The sequence below is a fragment of the Dermacentor silvarum genome, chromosome 10 (genome assembly GCF_013339745.2).
Source record: "Dermacentor silvarum isolate Dsil-2018 chromosome 10, BIME_Dsil_1.4, whole genome shotgun sequence".
Classification (NCBI taxonomy): Eukaryota; Metazoa; Arthropoda; class Arachnida; order Ixodida; family Ixodidae; genus Dermacentor; species Dermacentor silvarum.
The window spans coordinates 42,206,887-42,227,842 of NC_051163.1; the positions used below are offsets into that span (position 1 = coordinate 42,206,887).

General features: G+C 45.2%; 2 protein-coding genes across 2 annotated transcripts in view; one reads left to right on the top strand and one right to left on the bottom strand.

Moving 5' to 3' along the window:
• The window catches only part of LOC119466516 (thiopurine S-methyltransferase), a 40,259-nt gene extending 31,472 nt beyond the window's left edge, over positions 1-8,787 (top strand). Inside the window, exon 9 of the mRNA XM_037727035.2 lies at positions 1,520-8,787. Coding sequence (XP_037582963.1) covers positions 1,520-1,523 — 4 coding nt within the window. The 3' untranslated portion in view covers positions 1,524-8,787. The remainder of the gene's footprint in view (positions 1-1,519) is intronic.
• Positions 8,788-17,391: 8,604 nt separating this feature from the next.
• LOC125940896 (uncharacterized) lies at positions 17,392-20,319 on the bottom strand. The gene is made up of 2 exons (XM_049657552.1): positions 20,041-20,319; positions 17,392-17,909 (listed from the first exon to the last, which is right to left on the bottom strand). Exons 1-2 carry the CDS (start codon positions 20,305-20,307, stop codon positions 17,616-17,618), a joined length of 561 nt encoding a protein of 186 aa, XP_049513509.1. The 5' UTR covers positions 20,308-20,319; the 3' UTR covers positions 17,392-17,615.
• Between the last annotated feature and the right edge of the window lie 637 nt (positions 20,320-20,956).

Below are 20,956 nucleotides of genomic sequence, written 5' to 3' on the forward strand. Positions count from 1 at the left end.
GGCATCAATCTATAATCAGTGCTTGGCTACAGTTTGGCTATATCTGACTAATTTACAGTGTCTGTACTGTTCAATAAAGAGTCAAAGCTCAGCATAAGAAACACGGATGCAGTAAACCTTCATTAATTCAAACTGATATTTAGAAATGTTGCTCAAGTAAACAAAATTTTCCCACTGCAGTGTCATCTCCTTTCATTTTTCATCCCTTATCTCGAAAAGTTATTGCATTGGACTCCGGACATCTCGAAATCTCAACGGCGATAACATCTGGGAAAGGTCACTACTCTAAGGCTTATATACTTAGTGTGCAGTTTTGATATCACCAGAGAGTAAAACCAGAATAGAGTAAAACGGCAACCTTCGATTAACGGCGTCAGTGAACCTTGGCGCATGCCTTGTTGTGCCGAGTTGTGTGACCAGGCACGAGCCATGGCGAGCATATCTGCCTGTCATAGCCCTGAGTGGTGCTGGCTAACACTTCCAGGGCTAGATTTAGTACACATAAATACCCAAGATAGTCGCCAGGTTGATGGCTGTCGCCGTAGCACAATTAGTAGTGCAATGTACGTATAATGCGGAAATTGTGGGCTTCGTTTTCACCTTCGACAAGTTATCTTTTTAAGCACTTTCATTTTCCCTATGCCTCATTATTTCCTACATTTCAATTTCAATCACAGTTAATTGCCCCTATGCCTTCCTTAGTTTCATGGCCTGTTGGATCACACCTCTCACACCTGCGCTTCCATTGTTTCAGTTGTCAGTGCCCACGAATTCAAAAAAGACCTTGTTAACAACTTGTTGTAACCCTACTACTCTGCTAAAATGGGTTTTTGTTTTCTGTTTTGATACTATCCAGTCCTCTCTGTAATGCCTCGGCCCTGAGAGAAAATAAGTGAAATGAAATATGGTTGTGAATAACAAAAATCGAGTCCCTCAGTTTCCCTTCTCCTCGTGGAAACCAATAGTGTCACTCAAGTTGTTGCTTGTGTTCCCTGTGACTTATTAAAATCACCAATATCCTTGTAGGCTTTGTACTCACTCATATTCACTCACACTCGCCAGCACTCACTCGCATTCACTTCCATTCACACTTACTGGCTCCCACTCGCACTCCTTTCTGTCTGCACTAACTCTTATTCGTACTGACGTCTGTTTATAACCTTTGTTACTCATTAACGCTTTATCTCATACCTGCGAAATCAGTGTGGAAGGAGTATTACTCCCTGTACTTGTTAGTGGGTATGCCGACTTATGGTTTATTAATGCTGTATAGATGCGATTACTAGGAACCGTAATTCTGCAGCTGCAATCCTACGCTGCGCGTGATTGGGAAAGAATGCGTGCCTTCGATGCCTGCTCCAAATTGCCTCTTTCGCAGGGTGCAATACAGTGAATCTGAAATTTGTCTGATTTCTCATGTTAACCCGGTAAACTGACATCTGTTTCATTCATGCGCTTACTTGGTTGTTTAATCAGGCTACAGCACCAGAAGTTCTTGCACTTTTTTTTGTTGTTGCAGGTGACTTTATGACGTTGACGAAGGTGATGCAGTCAGAGGAGGAGAAGCGCCTTCACATCTCTTCCAGCATCGTTGAGACCCTTTGGCACGGGACAGGTTGAGCGATGTCGCATGCCATTCTGGTCACCTTTACTGGAGTGCCAAAGTTTGAAGCAGCAACTATATTCATTGCTGCAACTCGTTAAAGGGACGCAAAAGAGGAAAATAACTTCAGCTGTATTAGTGAACTACTTCTACAATTCTAGAAAAGCCACTCTTATCGTGGGACGAAGATTGACGAGCCAGAAAAGACGCACGAACGAGATTTGAGTGGTGTGACCAGTGATGTCATGGATGTATGTTGTCAAAGTCCTAGTTGACTTTTTCTAGGTAAAGATGGACTACATTGTGTTCTAATGGAACCATTAGATTAGCAAGTTTTGAGAACATGTGATTTCATATTAATGTTCTCGAGCTGGGGTTTGGGTGTGAAATTAAAAATAGATATTGAAGTTTGGCCATAGTTTTCTCTTCTAGTAATCGAATTGTTATTGTGAAATTAACCAAATTAGTGTTTTGAAACAACTGGTGTAGTGATTCTCTTCAGTGTTTCTTAAAGGGTCGCCAATGGAAAATCCAAAGTCAGGCAGTAGTGTAGTTATTGTGTAAAACAATGAAAGTTGGTTGCTTGAATAGTAGAGTACATTAACAGTGCTAAAAGTACATGACATTAAATGTAGAGTACACATGATGGGCATTGTAGCTAAGCTAATTTTTACTGAAGAGGAGTTTTAGATGTAGCAGGGTTCTAACTGGTGGCAAAGAGCAGCATGGAAAGAAACAACTTGACAGAAACATATCTGCTATGTTCAGAGAAAGCTAATAGGGGAGATCTTTTTAAGCATAATGTGCTTTTTTTAGATGCGAAGCATCTTATGGTCGGGGCTATGTCACTCCCTCCCTCCCAGCCTCCGCCGTGCGGCGTCCACACCCCTACTGCGCATGTGCATCCTCCTCCCCCTTCTCTCATCTCCTCTCCTCCCTCCTCCCTCTTCTCTCCTCTCGGCATTCCTCCTCTCCGACGCTCCTCTCCTCTCCAGATTGCGCAACGAATGGCAACACCTGCGGCTCCGCGCGCGATAATGCGAAGCAGCTTAGGTTAGAGACGCGACGGTAGGCGCCCCAGAGGCACCGGCAACAGTCACCAATGCTGCGCGCATTCGGTGCAAACGCGGGCAAAACGTCGACGGCGTCGACAACAGTTCTGCGCATTGCTGGTGCTGCTGCATGTCCAAGTTTATGCAGCTGATAAAACTACCTTGAGTCCACCCCATGGCTGCTTCGCATACTGCTCAGGGTTCCCCTATGGGAAGATGGTGTAATTTTTTGACTGAGAAAAGTGAAAGTAATAGTAATTATCACAAAGATGACTAAATTGTGCGTTTATTTAAATAATAATGACATGGCAGAAACATATCTGCCATGTTCAGAGAAAGCTAACTGGGGAGATATTTTAAGCGATGAGCGCTTTTCTGAGGAAAGTGAAAATAAAAATCACCGCATATCCACGAAGTGAATGATGATGAGTGGGCGAAGCACCGGGGGATCATTCGGGCCAAACACTGGAAGCGTTCTCCGGAACGGGAACCGGAAGTCAGCTTCTGGTTCCGGAAGTGGAGCCAGAACTGGAAGCCGGAGCTTGGCGTACATATACTGTACATATACATATATATATATATAGTCATACATATATATACTGTACATGTGTGCAGTACACATTTACATGCTCTGGTATACACAGTATACATGCAAACCAGAGCTACGGACAGCATACTATGAGGGACAAGGCTCGGCCCTAAGGTGCTTCGCCCCTAATAATAATAAATTCACGCAAATATGACTAAATTGCACATTTATTTACATAATGCAGAGCAACAGAAGGTCAAGCCACACTGGTTAAAGGCCAACTGCAATGAAGTTTCACTTTGGTTAAATTGCTTATAGATTAGTAATCTATACTACTGAAGCAATCTTGGCAAAGATGCAGGGCCAAGAATTGCATGATTTTCTTATTAGCAGCCTTTAAACTGCACTCAAGCAGACGTCACATGCACCTGGTGGTTAGTAGATGTCCCAGCGCACCAGATCCGAGATTTTCTTAGTGTGCGGCCCAGAGCTGTGAGCGCCACGTTATCGCGGATGTCATGCCGAGGAGCCTTGCATTCTCAGTCGCGCACTACTTCAGGCGAGTGGTAGAAGCGGCGTTTTCTTTAGTTTCGGTGTCAGAAATAGCTATTTTCGCAAGCTTTTCGTAACGCATCCGCTTGTATTTCAATCGTAAAATTTCTCATGGAGACTGCTTTATGTCTGCACTACCTGAAATTAGGTGTTTTATGTGGTCTCAAATGTCGTCCCAGTTGTCCTTGTTGCGCAACTCACTTCTGCAAGAGGCTATGTATCAGCCATTTTTACCTGCTTCAAAAACTCGTTTTCTAGTGTCTCGCTGTAATGATGTCCAATGCTCTAGCAGTTTGCTAGAAATCCATGTCCCAACATCTTATCACACATGGACGAGCAGAACTGTGTTCTTGTTTATTTTTAAACAATGCTAAACTGCCACTCACACTCAGCATTGCTGTGTGGTACTGACAGAATGCCAAGTATCAACTCATCAATTCGGCTGAACTTCCATAGCCCATCTGCACCTCTCAGCTGCCATACAGCCCTCCACTGGGCATAACTTATTCTTGCCTTAGTGTGACCGTAAACATGTCATAAGCCTGTAGCTGTAATTCCATCTCTTGAGTATTGAGAGCTTCCATTCTGGACTGACGCTGTTGTTGGTCCAACATGGCTGGGCAAAGCTCCACAGAAGAAAAGCACCTTTTGGAAGGACATTCTGTCAACGGCTCTTAGTTCCACAACCTCTGCATTTATCAGTGCAACATCTTTCAATGGAAACTTTGGGTGAATGTAGTCACATGCCGTCACGAAGCGCTCTTGAACTGCATTGAAAAATTCCTTGATGCTTTTGCTTAAGCTTGGCAATGACAGACCTGGTTTCTTTCTGAACAACCACGTCTTTATAGTTGTTTTAGCCTTTCTGCTCCGATACTCAACTGCCTAAAATTTCGAGTTTCATGCTGTTTCAATGCAGCAGGGCTTCACAAATCTGGAGCGAATGTCTTCAAAAAGATCAAGGAGGTGAGATCACAGTGCATAGATCTGACGTGCCTGTGCTTGCAAACACTGGTTCACATTCTCAAGAACCTTTATAGTGTTTTGCAGGAACAGGCAATAAGCACTACTCATCTCCGAGATCATGAACTCGAAAAAGCTTCTTGCAGGCTTTGAAGTACTTGGTGCAGTCGTGTGTCATGTTCGTCCGTCGTGTGCCCAAACAGGATCATGCCATCTTGCAGACCAGCTTGGCCCTCAAGGCCTTCTAGCACTCTCCGCATTTCTTTTCAGAAAAGTTCAGGTGTTGTGAAAATTCCAAAAGGCAATCAGTGGAGCTGAAATCAGCCAAATGGTGTCAGGAAGGTAGTGTACTTCTGGAGCTTGCTAATGGCTTGCTAAACCATGTAGATCCAGCAAGTTTGGCCAGGCATTCTTCGACGGTGGGCATTACAACCAGTTCTCGCAGAATGTTCTTTTTCGACCCTCTGAAGTCAGCACAGATGTGATGCTCGCTTCCTTGATTTTTTGCAACTACCACAGGTGCGTGCCATTCTGTGGCCTCTTCAGGCTTTCTGATGACGCCCAGGCATGCATTCGTTTATTGCTCTCATTTGACACAGGGCAACAGGAGTAGAGGTACTCACTTCGGGTGCGTAACTGCGCATGGGCTGGCATCAGAGAGCAGCGATATCTTGCGTTCAGTCTTGAGGAGGCCCAAGCCTGTGGTCAGATTGGGGTAGAAACTCAGGCTGGGTCACTGACCTTACTTCTTGAGTCAGGTGGCCTCTAGAAATCTAGAACTTTATTACAGGACGTCCAAAAAGTGCATTGTGCAGCTCGTTGATCATATAAACTTCCCCCTGGCACTGACCACCCATCCTAGTGCAGGGTTGTGTTACACAATCCAGCAATTACTATGCTGGTTCGGCCAGGTCCAAGCAACTTTTCCTTTGGATCAGGTTGCCCATAACTTGTTCATCTAGAATCTTGTCGGTATACATAGCTGTCATGTCAGCACTATTGTTTACCTTGAACTTCATGGGTAAGCCATTGACGGCCACACCAATCTTGCACGGCCCAGGGTCTTGCTGGTCTGCTAGTTATCCCTAGTAGACCTCTTCTAATGCAGCTTGGTGTGTGCCTTTCTTGTTTTGGCTTTTTGGCGCAGATAACCGTGTGGTAGCAAAGTGTCCCTTTTTGCTACACACGCCTCTTGTTTTGCCATTCACTGGGCACATGGCATGTAATAGTGAATGCGTTGTTGAGCCACACTACTTGCATCATGAAGGCGCAGTCTCAGAATACTGGTTTGACTTCCATTTGCTCTTTGCGAGCCACGCTTGGCGTCTACAGCTGCAACTGGCAGTAGCTGTAGCCGTAGTTCCTTTTGTTGCCATTTGATTGTTTGTGAATTGCAAGCAGCGGTGATGGCTGCTTCCAGGGTAAGCTCAGTGTTAAGTTGTAGCTTTTCGCTTAACTGTGTGTCAGTAAGACCAACAACGAGCCTGTCACGAGTCAATTTTTGTTACCGGTCATACTTGTAGGTATTGGCTAATCTGTGGAGAACAGTGACGAACTCGACACTGTTCTCCACAGACTACATATGGTGCTTGCAGAGAATGTTCGTGCAAGGCACCATATGTTTTGCCAGAACAGTTGTGTCACTGCATTGTGGTTGAGTTTTTTGGTATCGAATATGTAAAGGACTGACGCGACACAGCTCATAGCACGGACCGAAAAGGGCGCAGTTTATTGGGCAGGAGAATATATAGCCTCGGGTCACGTTTTGCCTGCCGGACAGTGTTGCTGGCCTAATTACGAAACACGGCCAATGCAGGGTAGCTTCAGCAAGGCTAGAATGTCTCGTCTTCACGAACCATAGCATAGATGAATGTGTTTACTTGCGTCATGTTGTCTTGCTCCTTTAGTCTGGAGATGATTCTATGAACCACCATTTCCGCCACTGTGGTCACCGTAATCAATTTTTTTTGGCAGCTTGACAACGAATGGGTTGAGCAGAGCTGCATCCTGAAGTGTGGACACTGTAGGCAAATCCATCTTGGCGTAGCAATGTTTGGAATTGTTGACGGCTTGCGCTTATGGAGGCACTGCATTGCCGGCATTTGTTGCCTTCTACTTGCATGGAGTGCTTCCTACTGCTGCCGCCACGTTACATTTGGGTGACAAACTGACCAAACGGTTTATTTGATTATGAAAACAACTTGTCTAGCATGGTTTCATTCTGCCTCGGCTTGCGCAGCAGAGTTTTCCTTGTGCTGTGGCTTGTGATCGTTTCTCCAGCCGCCGCTGTGATGTACACAGTAGTCCACTGTTAAAAGGAACACCGGAGCTTGTGGCGTCTGCTCGGTGCCACCACCGGTGGGTGGCTTCACGGAGTTTCACACAGGCGCAGTCAGCGTTGTAGGCAACGAATGGGGTCGTCTGATGCTGTGCTTTGGATCGTCGTGAAGCAAGCTGTCCACGCGTTTTTAAAGTTGGCCAGACACTGCATGGTCACACACTACTAGCCAGCTGTTATGAAGCTGAAAGAGAATTTGACGAGGCAAAATACCTCACAGATATTTTTGCCGTTTCAACTTACAAGACAAACATGACACTTCTTTTTACGGACATCTCTTTGTGGCACTGCTATATTAGAGAATATTTCTCTGTGTGTAGTGGCCATCTTATGTGCACTAATGCATAGTATATATGTATAATTATATAAATTATTATTAACTATGCAATTTTCTGAAGCGGGCAATTCTTTATGAAACGAAAAAGTGAACAAAAGACGGCAGTGTCATTGCTGCTGATGTGTAGGGCGACATTTATCTGATTATAGATCAATCTAGTCACAAATGCCAGGAACTCCGGCGTTCCCTTTAACAGTGGACCGCTGTGTACATGGCGCCATCTAGATGTATTTTCGCACAATGGGACTGGGACAACGATGCATGACGGGTGACATTTTTTGTTTTCGTGCCATTTTGCCACATTTTTCAGCCTTGATGAGCCCATAATCCTTTCATAACAAGTTGACGTGCAGCGCGTGCCCTGTGGTGTATTTTACATTCTTTGTACCGTCCATTTAGCACTGCTAATATGGTACGATATACTGTCAGGGATTCTTGCACAGGTTCCTCATACTGAGACCAAAGTTTTGATGTGCTACAAGGCGATACTATAGAAAATGTGAAACTTTCGCCAATGCCATTTTTGCAGTATGGAAGCTGCTACTTACTGATTGTAGAAGTGTCTGAGCTTAGTTAAAGGGGCCTTGAAACATGTTCTGTTAAAACCTGAGCGACACCCTGTAATGAATGCGATGTCTTTCAAGGAATATGTTCTCGAAGAAATTCTTGACACAGACTTAATATTCAGAATCAGTTTACTGCTGTCAGCAATGAGGTAAGAATTACAAGAGATGTATATATAGAAGGAGGTCCCGTGATACAACGTGACATGTTTACTTTCCCCATTCACCTCAACCAAATACATCTTTTTTTTCAGCTGGGACACCATTGAGAGCCTATGCCCTCTCTATAGCTATTTCCTTTCTTTTGCTTGACGCGGTACACTAATGGTAACCTGTCAAGCTTAGTGTCCAACAAAGTTGCCCAGAAGCACCAAAGATAGGCAGGACACGCCAACCGCTGCTTGCTTTACCAGTTCTTGAAGGGTTTGTACGTGTGCGAGTTGTTGCTTGTGTGTAATTATGGCCCTAAACGATTGCATGGTTGCTGGCATCTCCTGCCCATAATGTCTGCAGTAATGTAATAATCGCTAACATTGGATAAGGCGGAAAAGGAGTGTGAGCCTCGAAATTTGCAGGCGAGAGCAAGTGATCTATTATATGTGAGATTGTAGGTTCTTCGTTGCATGCAGCAGAATAGTATTTAACTCGCATATTCACAGGAGAATTGCCCAGAGATAGGGAATGTCTTCATACCGTGTTCAAAGAGTGTTTCAGTGCCCCTTTATTAGTAGTTGTATTTTGTAGTAGCCTCAGTGTTTACTGCCTTGGCTGTCTTCTTGAAGACAGGCCACATTTTTTTGTAAATAAATGAATAAGTTACTTAAGTGCAATAAACAGAAGGTTCACACGATGACTTCTGTATGTGTTTTCTTCAAAGAAGGTACTGACCTTGGCGAAAAGACTGCACGTCTTTTCTATACGCATTGAGTTCATTGAATATGTGTTTTGTATTCAAAGCAACTGAGTGAAGTTTGACTTTTAAGAAGGAAGTGTAATGATGATCTAATAGTTTCTCAAATAGTTTCCAAAAGGTTTTATATAGAGTGTTTACAGCATGTTTTTGGGGTTGTAGGATCGTTTTATTGCATTACAGAAAAGGCATGTAAAAAAAAATGACAGCAGATCCACGAGGTGAATGATGATGAGTGGGCGAAGCTCCGGAGGGAATCATCGGATCTCCCGCTTAAGGGGACGCTAGCACAAACGCATTAGAAACGTGCAGTACTCTCTAGTAAGGGGGAGCGGCCACAGTGTCTTACGCAGCCATTTACACATGCCGGAACGTGCACCGCGTTTGCCGACGCCATCACATGACTGCTGAGAGAGTATACCCCCCGTATTCATAAACGCTCCTCGACTTGAACTTGACTTGCCACCGCTTTGGGCAGCGCGTTCGAAACGCGTTGAAGGTAAGGTGGAGAGGCCACAGCGTCTTACACCAGCTTCTTACACGGGCCGTAACGCGCTAGCACCAACGCGTTAGAAACGCGCTAGAAACGCGGCCTTTCGTTAATGTTGGGTATTTATAGCCATCGTGGTGCGTTTGTCCATGTCCGCTTCGTGGCGTAGTGGGCTAACGCCGCGCGCTCGGAAGCGAGGGGTTCCTGGTTCGATTCCGCGCTACGGATACAACTTCGGAATTTTTTTCTCATTTTTCTCAGACTGGTTACACACTACTACTACTACTACGACGGGGACGGAACGGGTGCCGCTATAAGGAGCTTCGCCCCTAAAAAAATGTTTGCAGGTATCTTCCGCATTCCTGATTAAATGTATTCTCAGTAGGCACCACCGGAGCCGCACAATTCTTTCGGCTTAGCTCACCTGGTACATTACACAGGCTTGTCTAGCTAGCATGAGCCACGATGCGATGTAAGGGGTTAAAAGTTTATACTTACAATATCAATATGAAGGCGAAAGCTTAATTTGTGTTCAACGAGCGATTCCTGAAAATGTGTATGTCATTATCTCAATCACTGCTATTTGCTGTACTTATCGTTCTCATGTCACACAATCCCTCTCATAGACTCTTAGTGATTCCATGGGCGCCGCCATGTTCGATGACGTGGTAACGCATCCATTGGTCACCTCCATAGAGCTTTATACAATACTAACTAAAGGGAACTCAGGCGCTGCAATGGCTAAGCCACCATGGGAGTGATGGGAAGTACATGGATTTGTCTAGTCTTCAAGTTTGCCGATTGAGACGCTCCTGTAGCTTTGTTTACTAGACGCTTTGTCTTAAATTTCTGAGCAATGTATACCTTTTTATGTGCAGAATACTCCGCGAACACACACAACTGCTACTAATTTCAGCAGTTCAGCCTGTTGAGGTGGCCAAATCGAAACATGCCAAGCATTTCAATGCGCTTACTTGCCTGCGAGAAATTCACAAGGGCGTTCTATGCCGCTTGTTGATGCATCTGTCCGTGGCGTAATGGTTTCAGTATTGGGCTTCTGTTCTAGAGGTCCTGTGTTCGAATCCTGCCGCCAGACAGTTTTAATAACGTTTATTTAATTATTCATTACACAGTACTTCGTTGAAATTATAAAGTCACGAAGCCGCTTGAAGCCAGAAGAACGAAGGTTAGGCAAATCCATGTACTTCCCATAATTCTTGTGCTGGCTGAATCACTCCACATTGCAGCTACATTTAACATACAAGGTTTGTTGTCTTCATAGTGCTGGAAATAATAAAACTAACACTATAAAAAATACAGACGGTAACTGTAGAGCGCTATGCTACGCGAGCACACATTCAGAGCGCGAGCAAAAGCATGGAAATGAAGTTATTCAAACCTGAGCTTAGCAGACGACAAAGGCGAGGCCCCCCTTCTGACGTCATAGTAGCACCGTTCGCAGCGCCGCCATCAGTAGTGCACGAGGCCATTACTGGCCAACCTCCGGCTTAAACAACTCGGCTGTTAAAAAAATTGTCTTAGGCTTGAAGTCCTCAGCAGACGGACGAGAGAAAAATGAAGCGGCGCGTTGCATGAAACTCGCAAGAAACGGTTGCAGCGCGCAGCTATTGGCTTTGGCTGCGGTCCGACAATTTGTGGCAACACCTTGCTGTTGCAGAATGTAGCTCAAATGCACTTCCAATCCAGCTCAAGTCCTGCTCAAATTCAGCGCTTAGTGTAGCTCCAATTCTGCTGAAATCCTGCGCTTGTTTAGTTCAAATCCAGCGCTAATGCAGCTCCACCAACATGAAACCTGGGGAAGTGTGAAGCAATGATGCGCCAGTGCTGGAGTAGCACTGGAGGGAGGAGCAATCGAGTGCTTGTGGGGTGGTGGCACACTCTCTTGCACTGCGCTGGTACCAGTCTGGCATTTCAGAACCGCTACCCTATTGCAAAAACCAGCGTCTTTCCAGTGTGAAACCAGCGCGTTTTTTGACACTGGGTGGCACTGGGGACGCTGACGCATGCTGGGAGTCACTGGGAGTCACTGCGACACTGGTGAGATCGCTGGAGAAGTGCTGGGTCACACTGGGCAAGACGCTGGTTTCACTGCTATGACGCTGGGGCGCACTGGTGTGCGCTGTACACGCGCTGGAGTTCGCTGGCTCGCACTGGAGACTGCGCTGGTTTCGTTTGTGCCACACTGCCGGAGTATAGGCGCTGTTGAATATTAAATGCTTGATACAATTTTATGGGCATCTCCTGTCCTAAATATAGTGCTATAAGTTGGGATCATTAATGTCTATTTCGTGTCGGCGGTGCTGCAGCTTGGAATAAAGGTGCATGATGCTAGCCCATGCATACGCAACACTTGAGATCACTTTCGCTTTGTGCATTTCCCTTTTGACTGTGCAGATAGCTGTATTCGTGAACGAAATTACGCAAACGCAGATAACGCCTCGTTTTCTAGTAGTTTGTACACAATGGATGACTGCAAGTTGTCGCAGTGTTGTACAGTCGACACAAAACCGAGCAGCCGTTCAGCCGCGTTCGAACGGACCTCAGAAAGCCTGCCGCTGATTGATATTATCGCACCAACAACAAAGCTGTGATGATTCGTGCGCTTCCACTTTCCCTGCTGTACTAAAAATAATAGTTAAAAGGTTCTGAATCACAAACATTGTCGCATCCGCCCGGTACCCACACCGAGATCGTTCGCTTCAACCGAAGGTTAAGCCTACCGTACATGCCCGCCGAGTTCGTCTACACTCTATCGGCCCGTCTGGGCTGAGGAATCAACAAGTCTAACGAGGATAAATCACTCTGTAGTTCACCTTTCCCATCGGTGTTTTTAAACAGACCATTCTTTCGTGTGTACAGTGTCAGCACAACAAGCGGTGAGCACCGATATGACGTTATAAACATACCTATATGTGCTGTCGCCGAAGGCTGTCAGCCGCATTAACCGACCATTTCTCTTACGGAGATATGGGCCTAAACATACGTGTTGATTGAAAAGCATTGTTGAGCTATGGAAATGTTGCATTACCTTTGCGCGAAGAATAAGAAACGGCTGTCAAAATTGGCAGTAACGGCCCGTACATTCCGGGTCGGCGGTTCATTTAAGGCTTTTTTCGTTGTTAATATACCAATCGCAAAAGCAAATCAGTGTTGCAGCACTTCCAGGCATACTATGCAATACGGACACCAACTTTTTCGTTTTGATAGAGGCGTAAGTTTTAGTTGAAGGCGATATCGCATCTACCATGTCTGTGCGAGACGTCTGCGCAAAGCGACAAATGTGTCTGCGCGTTGACATGGCAAAATATGAAGAGGTCATCACGGATCAGCGTGGCGTAGCGGTAAGATACTGGGATTGGGATCTGTAGGGCGGAGGTTCGAATCCTGGCGGATTTTTTGTTTTACTTTTTTTTCTTTTTTTTATTGCATTACAACGTTCTCTGTTTCTTTCTGTATTCGAAAAAATATATAAGGTAGCCAGGTACCACGTATTTCTCGCTGTAGAGCTGCATTTCGCACCAGTACCCCGCGCCCAGCGCCTCCCAGTATGCCGCGCCTTGCCAGCGTCCCAGTATCCAGCGCGCGACACTGGGCCCATAATCAGGCATGGCACTGGGCACTGGATACTGGGTTTTCGAATAGGGTATCAATGCGTTTCTGCTAATTATGCACCTAATGTTTAATTATACCTGTATTTTAAATATTCTGAATCATGTTAGTTTATTTCGAACCGGTTTTGATGAACTCTGCACTTGTTTTGAGCACATGTGCGGAGCGTGATCACGACGGACGCCAACGCGGACAGCCCGGGCCCTAAAGTGCTTCGTACTTTAAAAAAAGAAGAAAGAAGGCAGGCCTATATAGCTCCTGACAGTGCAGTTAAGAAACAAACTAAGAAGAAGATGTGTGGTTGGAGGCCTAACAAAAAGAGGTGTGCCTCAGTGACTGGTACTCTTACCAGTATTATTTAATGTTTTACTGAACCAAATCCCCTTCATGCAGGTGTCAGAACCTACGTTTATGCTGACTACATTGCTTTTTTTTTTGCTATGGCTAGTGACATTTACTCCCTTTACCAAACATTCCAGTCGTATCTAAGGGAATTGGAAGGCTGGCTGGATAGCTTTCATTTAAACCTGAATACTAAGAAGTGTGCTATTCTTGTTTTTCTCATTAGAGACCCAGTACACATATCGCTTAATCATCATTTAGAAGATATCCCAGAAGTAGAGTCACTCAAGTTCCTTGGAGTTATTTATAATGGATCTCGTAACTGGCAGCTGTATATTGGATATATTGCGACAAAGGGCGCTCGTGCAATGGGCATGTTGTGCGAGTTGAGCAATCGAATATCTGGTATGCGAAGAAAATAACTTTTTATCGGCATATAAAATGTACAATCATCCAGTATTAGAATTTGGCTGCGTTTTAATCTCACTTGTGCTACCACGCAACCTGATAATACTAGTTTTATTAGAACGAGAGGCACTACCTTTGTGCTTAGGACTTCCAAAATACGTTGCAAATGCTGTGTTATACCTGGAAGCGAGAACCCCACCCATTTTATGCCGATTTCGCCTTCTGACTGTCCAGACTTTCTTAAGACTGTATGAATCATCATTAAGGCGTCCACAAATCATTTTCATCTATTCAGATCTTTTTTTCTCCCGTTCATTCGCCCAGGTTTCATACACCACAGATTATATTTGTGCAAACAATACTTGAGCCACTAAATGTACAAATCCACGATGTGCTTCCCAGTAATACGCATTCAATTTCCCTGTAAACTTACACCCACGCTTACACGACACAACACAAAAGCGGTACTTAGGTAATCGTCGTAAGGACCTTTTTAAATTGAATGATATCAGTGATGCTCGTTAGTGATGCGGGTAGGGAATTCCATTCGTTACAAGTTCTTGGAAAATATGACTGCACACATGTTACTGTGTTGCTATGGGGTACTGCTACTTTTTGTTGGTGATTACGGCGATGAGAAATGAAGGGTGCTGGTTGAATCCATCGGCAACGAAGATTAGAGTTATGATAGAAAATCTTACGGAACACTATAATGTGGGTGTGCTTTTGGCGGGTAGCTTTTGGGACGACTTTAAAAAGTGTTTTCATTTGGGGGACGCTAGCTGAACGATGATAGTTAGCCAAGATGAAATGAGCTGCACAATTCTGCACACTTTCCATAATTAGTGCTAGTGTGACCTGTCCACAGTCCCATACAGATGCAGCATATTCCATTTGTGGTCGTACATAGGTGGTGTATAATAATTTTAGTTATGATGGAGAAAGAAAAAAAGTTTCTTCGAAGGTAACCCAGGGTTTTGTTTGCTTTCAGATGCTATATGTTCTGTATGTAATTTCCAGGACCGAGTGTTATATGGACACCGAGATACCGGTAGGATGTCATACTTCCAAGGGGCTGACTGTGAACAAAATAAGTTGGACAAGTTGTATTTGAACGAGAAATCCTCATAGACTTACACTTTTTAACTTTTATTTCCATTTTCCAAATATGACACCAATCAAATATGCTATTGAGATCGACCTGGAGTGAGTGAATATCTGAATCATTAGTTATTTTACGATAAAGCACAGTCATCAACAAATAAATTCTAGACGTAATAGCCGTAGGTAATTGTCATTTATATAAATTAGGAATAGCAGGGGAACCAGTATTGATCCTTGAGGAACCCCAGAGCCAACTGGTGCAGTAGGGGAATTAGTATCAATATTGGTGACGAATTGAACACGAGAAGAATGAAATGCACGAATCCAGTTAAGAACTGCAGGGTCAATTTTTAGTTTGTATAAAAGCAGTGAATGGTTAATTTTGTCGATTGCTTTAGCAAAGTAAAAAAAAAAATATGCAGGCAGTTGAAAAAGGCGCAGTCCAAATAGCAGTGCAAGTCGTTAGTGAAGGAAAGTAGTTGAATATCAAAAGAGAAACTTTCTGAAGCCATGCTGAGTTAAAGCGAAGAAACTGTTATCCTCAAGAAAATTAACAAGATGAGTAAATATTATATGTTCCATTATTTTGCATGGTATCGATGTGAGAGATATGGGTCGATAGTTAAATGGATTCTGTTTATCACCCGTTTCATATATAGGTATGACCACTGCAGTCAACCAGTCTTTAGGTAGTACACTATTTTGATAGGTTTGCGAGAAAATGCATTTCAGGATGATGGAACTATGTTCTTTGGCATTCCGTAAAAGTTTGCTATTAATGCCGTCAATTCTGCTAGAAGATGTTAGTTTCAAATTGTCGATAATAGATATGAAGCCATGCATGTCGAATACGATGGGATCCATAACAAAATGATTGCGCATTAAAGCTCGGGCCGTTGGGTGTCGTTGGAGGAAGAAAACGATTTGACAAAAGTATTGTTTAGTACCGTAGCACAAAGGTGATCGGGAACAGGATTGCCAGTGGGTGCAAGTAATGACACTTTATTGGTGTTGCCTGGTTGAATTATACTCCAGAAACATTTGGATTAGTCTTTAGAATGTTCGCAAGGGTTACATTAAAAAAAATATTTTGTAGACTTTAGTGCTCGTGAATATGGTGAGGCAGCTATCTTGTATGCTGTCCAGGGGGCATGTTTTAGTGAATATGTTGCAGTTCAAAAAAAGTCTCTTCTTTTTGTTAGAAAGTCGATTTAAATATCTGTTATACCACGGAGCTTGGTTACTGGAGTACAGGCGCCAAAGAAGGATATGAAGAATAATCAGTTCGGACACTTTATTGCGGAACATACACCTGTTTGTTTACACTGAGTGCGCGAGATAACCTGGTAAGAAAATGTCTAAAAAGGAGCCCAGTTCGTTATTAATGGCTGGAAAATTAGCTTTGTTATATAGTCTCTAATGTTCTTGGAGCGTTTTGATGATGGTGCATGCGACAAATCGAATGTTAAATGCAGGATATCATGGTTGCTCAGGCCCGGCATATGTATTACGGGTGACGTGGTATCTTCTGATGACGTTAGTACTAGATATAGAAGGGAAGAAGAAGTCGGAGTAACACGTGTGGGTGAGGTTACTATTTGTGTTAAACTGAAATCCATGCAGGTGGTGATAGGTTGGTTGGCTTCAGCGGTCGGTGGGTTAGAAAAAGGGCACGTGTGCGACCAAACAATGTTAGGATAGTCCCCCTAAGTACGATTTTGGCATTGGGATAGCGAACCATGATTTGATTTGATTTAAGCAGTCATGCAAGCTATCGCAGAAAGACGTAACAGACGTAACAGATGCCAACAATCACTTTCCTGTAATCTACATTCAGGCAACACCACACTGATTCAATATTCAAAATGATTGGTATACAGTAGCAATCAAAACGCTCGTCGATAGTGAGTAAAACACCGGCCCCTATTCTATCAGTGCGGTCACTATGGTAGACAACGTACCTTTTATCACAATGAAACAATTCAGAGTTCAGTATTTTACTGCTGCGCCACGTTTCAGTTAAAGCAATTAGATCGGCTTTCAGGTTGTTTATCAGGGTGCATAATTCATCCCTGTTGCGGAAAACACTCCTAATAATAGTATATCAAATAGAAAATTCCGATTTCGAACGAGTGGCGCCGTTTCCCCTCGCGTATCCCTATCAGTCTTTGGTTAGTAGAAGACGGCCAGAGTGAAGTGCTCGAGGGGATGTGCCGTGCGAATTTGGTGCGGTATTCGAGGGACCGATCTCGAAAACGCTGTCATTCAAGTCATTATAACCGTAGGATTTGCCGCCAACATGCAGTTTCTTGTACCCAACTTTATATGGTTTACGCAGGTTTTTACCAAACTCTCTTAGTTTCTTTTTTTGAATGTTGCGCGTGATGGGACTGAAGTCCTCGCTGAGAGCAATACACTGTTTTTTAGAATCATCAGTGTCGTGAGGTTGGGTGAGCTCATTTTCATTGGAGTTTAACACTAAACAAGAAAGAGGGAGGGGATTCGAAGTCGAAGGAAAAAGGCAGGCGGTGACAAGTGCGAGATATGCTCGTAATCTGCGACGTATTTATTAGCAGCGCTAGGCCCAACTGAAGAATAGCGCGCAGGCCGCTCCCACACTCAATAGCAGAGCGGGCACCTATACAGTGCGCGTCAGGTAGGCCGCGGCATTACTTTTTAATCTAGGCGACCCTATGTGTGGCATCGTCCGTCGAGCAGCGTAGAGAGCGAGCCGTCGGCGAGTGCTTCCGGCATCCAGCGAACATCACTCTATAGAGCGGGCGGTCCTCGTAAATCACCTGTCGAGCAGAGCAAACAGCACCACCGCCACGAGCGCCACCGCCAGCACACCGGCGAGGACGCTGCACGCGACGAGACGCTTGTCCAGCGTGCGTATGTGCACCTGGACCGCCTTGTCGAGTTGGTTGCGCAACGTGCCAGCCACGACCGGCGTCGCCCGATTGGTGCTGACGATGGCGAGCTTGTACTCGGCGGCAGCGATCTCATCGTTGTCGTCGTCGGTGGCGATCGACCGCGGCGGCGACGGAGTTTTCCTGCCGGACCCGAGCTCGTGTCGAACTTTCCTCGCCTGCATGTGGGTGCGGTGTTAAGTTGGCAGCCATGTGGGACGTACTTACGACGCCGGCTGGTCTGAATTTATATACAGCCCACAGTGAAATCCCGCGGAAGTGGTAGCTACTTGAAGGACTGCTTACCTGCATTAGGCTTAACTGCATTTTGGCCTCTAACTTGCAAAGCGTGTTCTAGGGAACATTCTACTGAAGGAATATCAAGAAACGGTTTAGTAATAGCCGAGGTACGAGCAGACGTAATGTTGCGAGGCCGTGGTGCAAGGAAGTAAGGACACCCTCCCCGGCAGCTCAGGCCGTCTCCCACGGACCGGACGAGCACCCGCGATCGTCATTCTACCCGCCTTTTCTCATAATCGAGCGACGCTACGTTTACGTCGCGACCCCGCTCACTTTACTTTGTATCTCCTTGCTGAGCAGCTAAATATGCAAAGGCAGTTTAGCGCGTACGCCTCTGACGCGGATGGGCCACGCGTGTGACGTCACTGCTGCTGATGGGAGAGAGAGAGTCTCCTAGAAAGAAGGGTGTGCAGACTTTGAACTTGCAGCTGTTCTTACGGCGTACATAAGAATAGTAATTTGCAAATACACAAATGATCGCTATTGATATGAGCACCGCGCTTATTTGCAGCGCCCAAACCCGGTGAACCATCATTTAGTTTTGGGCTTCGGAAGCAGACGATCGCGTTACGGCAATTGCACGGTGGCGATCGCGTCTGCAAAACATCAAGCCGCCACCACCGAGATTTGCGGCGATCAAGCTTAGTTAGGGCGTGAAAACCGAAATTGCAAACAGAAGCCCGCGTGTCTTTTCTAGATAATATTTTAGAATGTAGTACGTTTTGGGGAAAGTACTATAAAAGTAATTTCAGGTTTTCTTCCCTGACCGTTTTTTCTGAAAAGGTCTCCAAAAACGCTATAATTCGCGCATTTCCACCTCGGTAATAAGAAGTAAAAAGCAAAGTTATTTTATGAGACTGTTTTATAATGAAAGACAATGTTCGGACAACGCAAAAACGCAGAATTTAAAGAATGCGTATAACGGTCGATTTCTGGGGAATTTGTTTTTTTCGCACCTGGTTTTCCACCATTTCGTGGAATTCAAATGGCCCTCACGTGCCCAAAATTCTTTGGCCGCTCAAAATATTTTGGGAAAATGCTGTGCAAGTAATGTTTATATATGTGCAATGTTTTTGTAGTTTTTTTTTTAAGAAATGACTTCTCGAGTGCCATGGTTGGAACAGTTGGCGTGGAATGACTATATAAACAAATTTGAATTGTTCTTGCGGGAAAGTGCTCCCTAGACGGCAGGCAGCCCTAGCGTCGACGCCACGCCGAAAAAAAGGACGGTAATAATTTTCATTCGTTTGCTTATTAATAAATACCGTAAGACGGTGCGTGTACAGATTTACACGCCAAGTTCACGACCAAAGCAAAAACATTGATTAAAGCGATGAGCGAAATCACGAACGACTCGGTGCTTTTGTTGACATAGTAAAATTTAGCAATATTGTCAAATTTGCCACAGTTGTCTGCCCGGATTGGTTGAGCAGGCGATTACGTGCTCTCTGACTGGTTCGAAATGAAAGCTTGGCTGAATTCAACACTTCAGAATAGCACCCCCGATATAGTTTCGGTTTAAAGTCAAACTGTGAGGAAATTTCACTTTAGCTAAGTTGGTTACAAATGAGTTAACATATACCACTAAAGCAACCTTGGCAAAGCCGCGGGGTTGGTAATCGCATAGTTTTCTTGCTAGCAGCCTTGAAGCAGACGACGCCTGCACCTGGTGGCCGGCACAATGACATAATCCTCGGCACGCCGCCTCAGAGATTTTACAGCGCGCCGCCCGATCTCGGAGGTCACGTTGAGGTGCCGCGCTCTCCAACTCATACGTCACTTCGGGCGAACCGTAATGGCGGTCGTGTTTTTTTTTTTTTTTTTTTCAGTTTCGGTCTCAAAGGCGACTATTCTCGTCAGCCTTTCGTGACGCTTCCGCTCGTCCATCAAACGTCAAAGTTTTCACGGGAGCCTCCTCTATTGTCTACGCTATCTTAAACTATGCAGTTTTTACGCGGTCCAAAATTTTGTGGCAGCTGACCTCTAGCGTGGGCGCATCGGGTCACTCACTTGCAAGAACGAAGACATTCTCGTCACCCTCGGCGACCGTGAGCGTGACCGACCCGTCGCAGTCTCCTTGCCCTGGAGCAGGATCGACGGGGGCGGACTACCCGACTCCCGCTTCTCCTCGGAAGGGCTTTCCGGTTCTGAGGGCTTGACAGCGGGCGGCGAGCGAGGCACGCCTTGGCCTGCCGACGACTGATGATGATGGTGGTGATTGCCTCGCGGCGGCTTTTCGACGGGAGGCATGCGCGGGGGTGGCGGCGGCGGCGTCATCGGTGGCGGAGGACTGGGAGTCGCTTCTGGGCCGCGTTCATCGCTGCAAGCCTTCACCGATGATTGGGTTGTCTGCGGAAGGCCTGGAAGCCGGCGCCAGTCAGATGTGGTCTACTCCGAGCCGAAAGAAGCACATGCGGTACGTGTAGGTCTGCCGCGATATTGGAAAGGCTATACCCACTCGGCTGACGCAGTGAGCAAACTAGTGTGCGTTGAAGCGTTAGTGACAGACACCGTCGAATCCAGGGGGAGGGCCTCTTCCCGGGAGATACTGTCTGATGACAGTATCGAGCGTGCAGCAAGCCCCCTTCTTGGCTTAGAGGAACATTCTTGGCTCAGAGGAAAGTATACAGGTTGTTTCACTAAGCTTGGGCCGAACGTTAAAAATGTGCAAATGCTACGTAGCTGGACAGAACCAAGGTAATGTTGTTTGCTGTCGCTTGGAGGTACTCAGATTAGTTTTTGCATTCTGCCTAACTGCATAATTAGTCTTAATTAATGAATCAACGTCTCAAATAATATAGTTAAATGCGAAGTGTAAATGAGAAAATGAGAAACTCCCGCTACAACTTTCTGTTGATTAATACGTGCTACATGAAAGTGTTTTTCCGAGTGTGAAAGAAGCCCGCGAATACACGCAAAGTGCCTC

Excerpts from the sequence above, each read along its gene's own strand:
- LOC125940896 (XM_049657552.1), bottom strand. The coding sequence starts at position 20,307 with ATGACGCCGCCGCCGCCACCCCCGCGCATGCCTCCCGTCGAAAAGCCG. Across the intron at positions 17,910-20,040 it reads GAATGTCTTCGTTCTTGCAA|GCGAGGAAAGTTCGACACGA; the intron begins GTGAGTGACCCG and ends ACCCACATGCAG.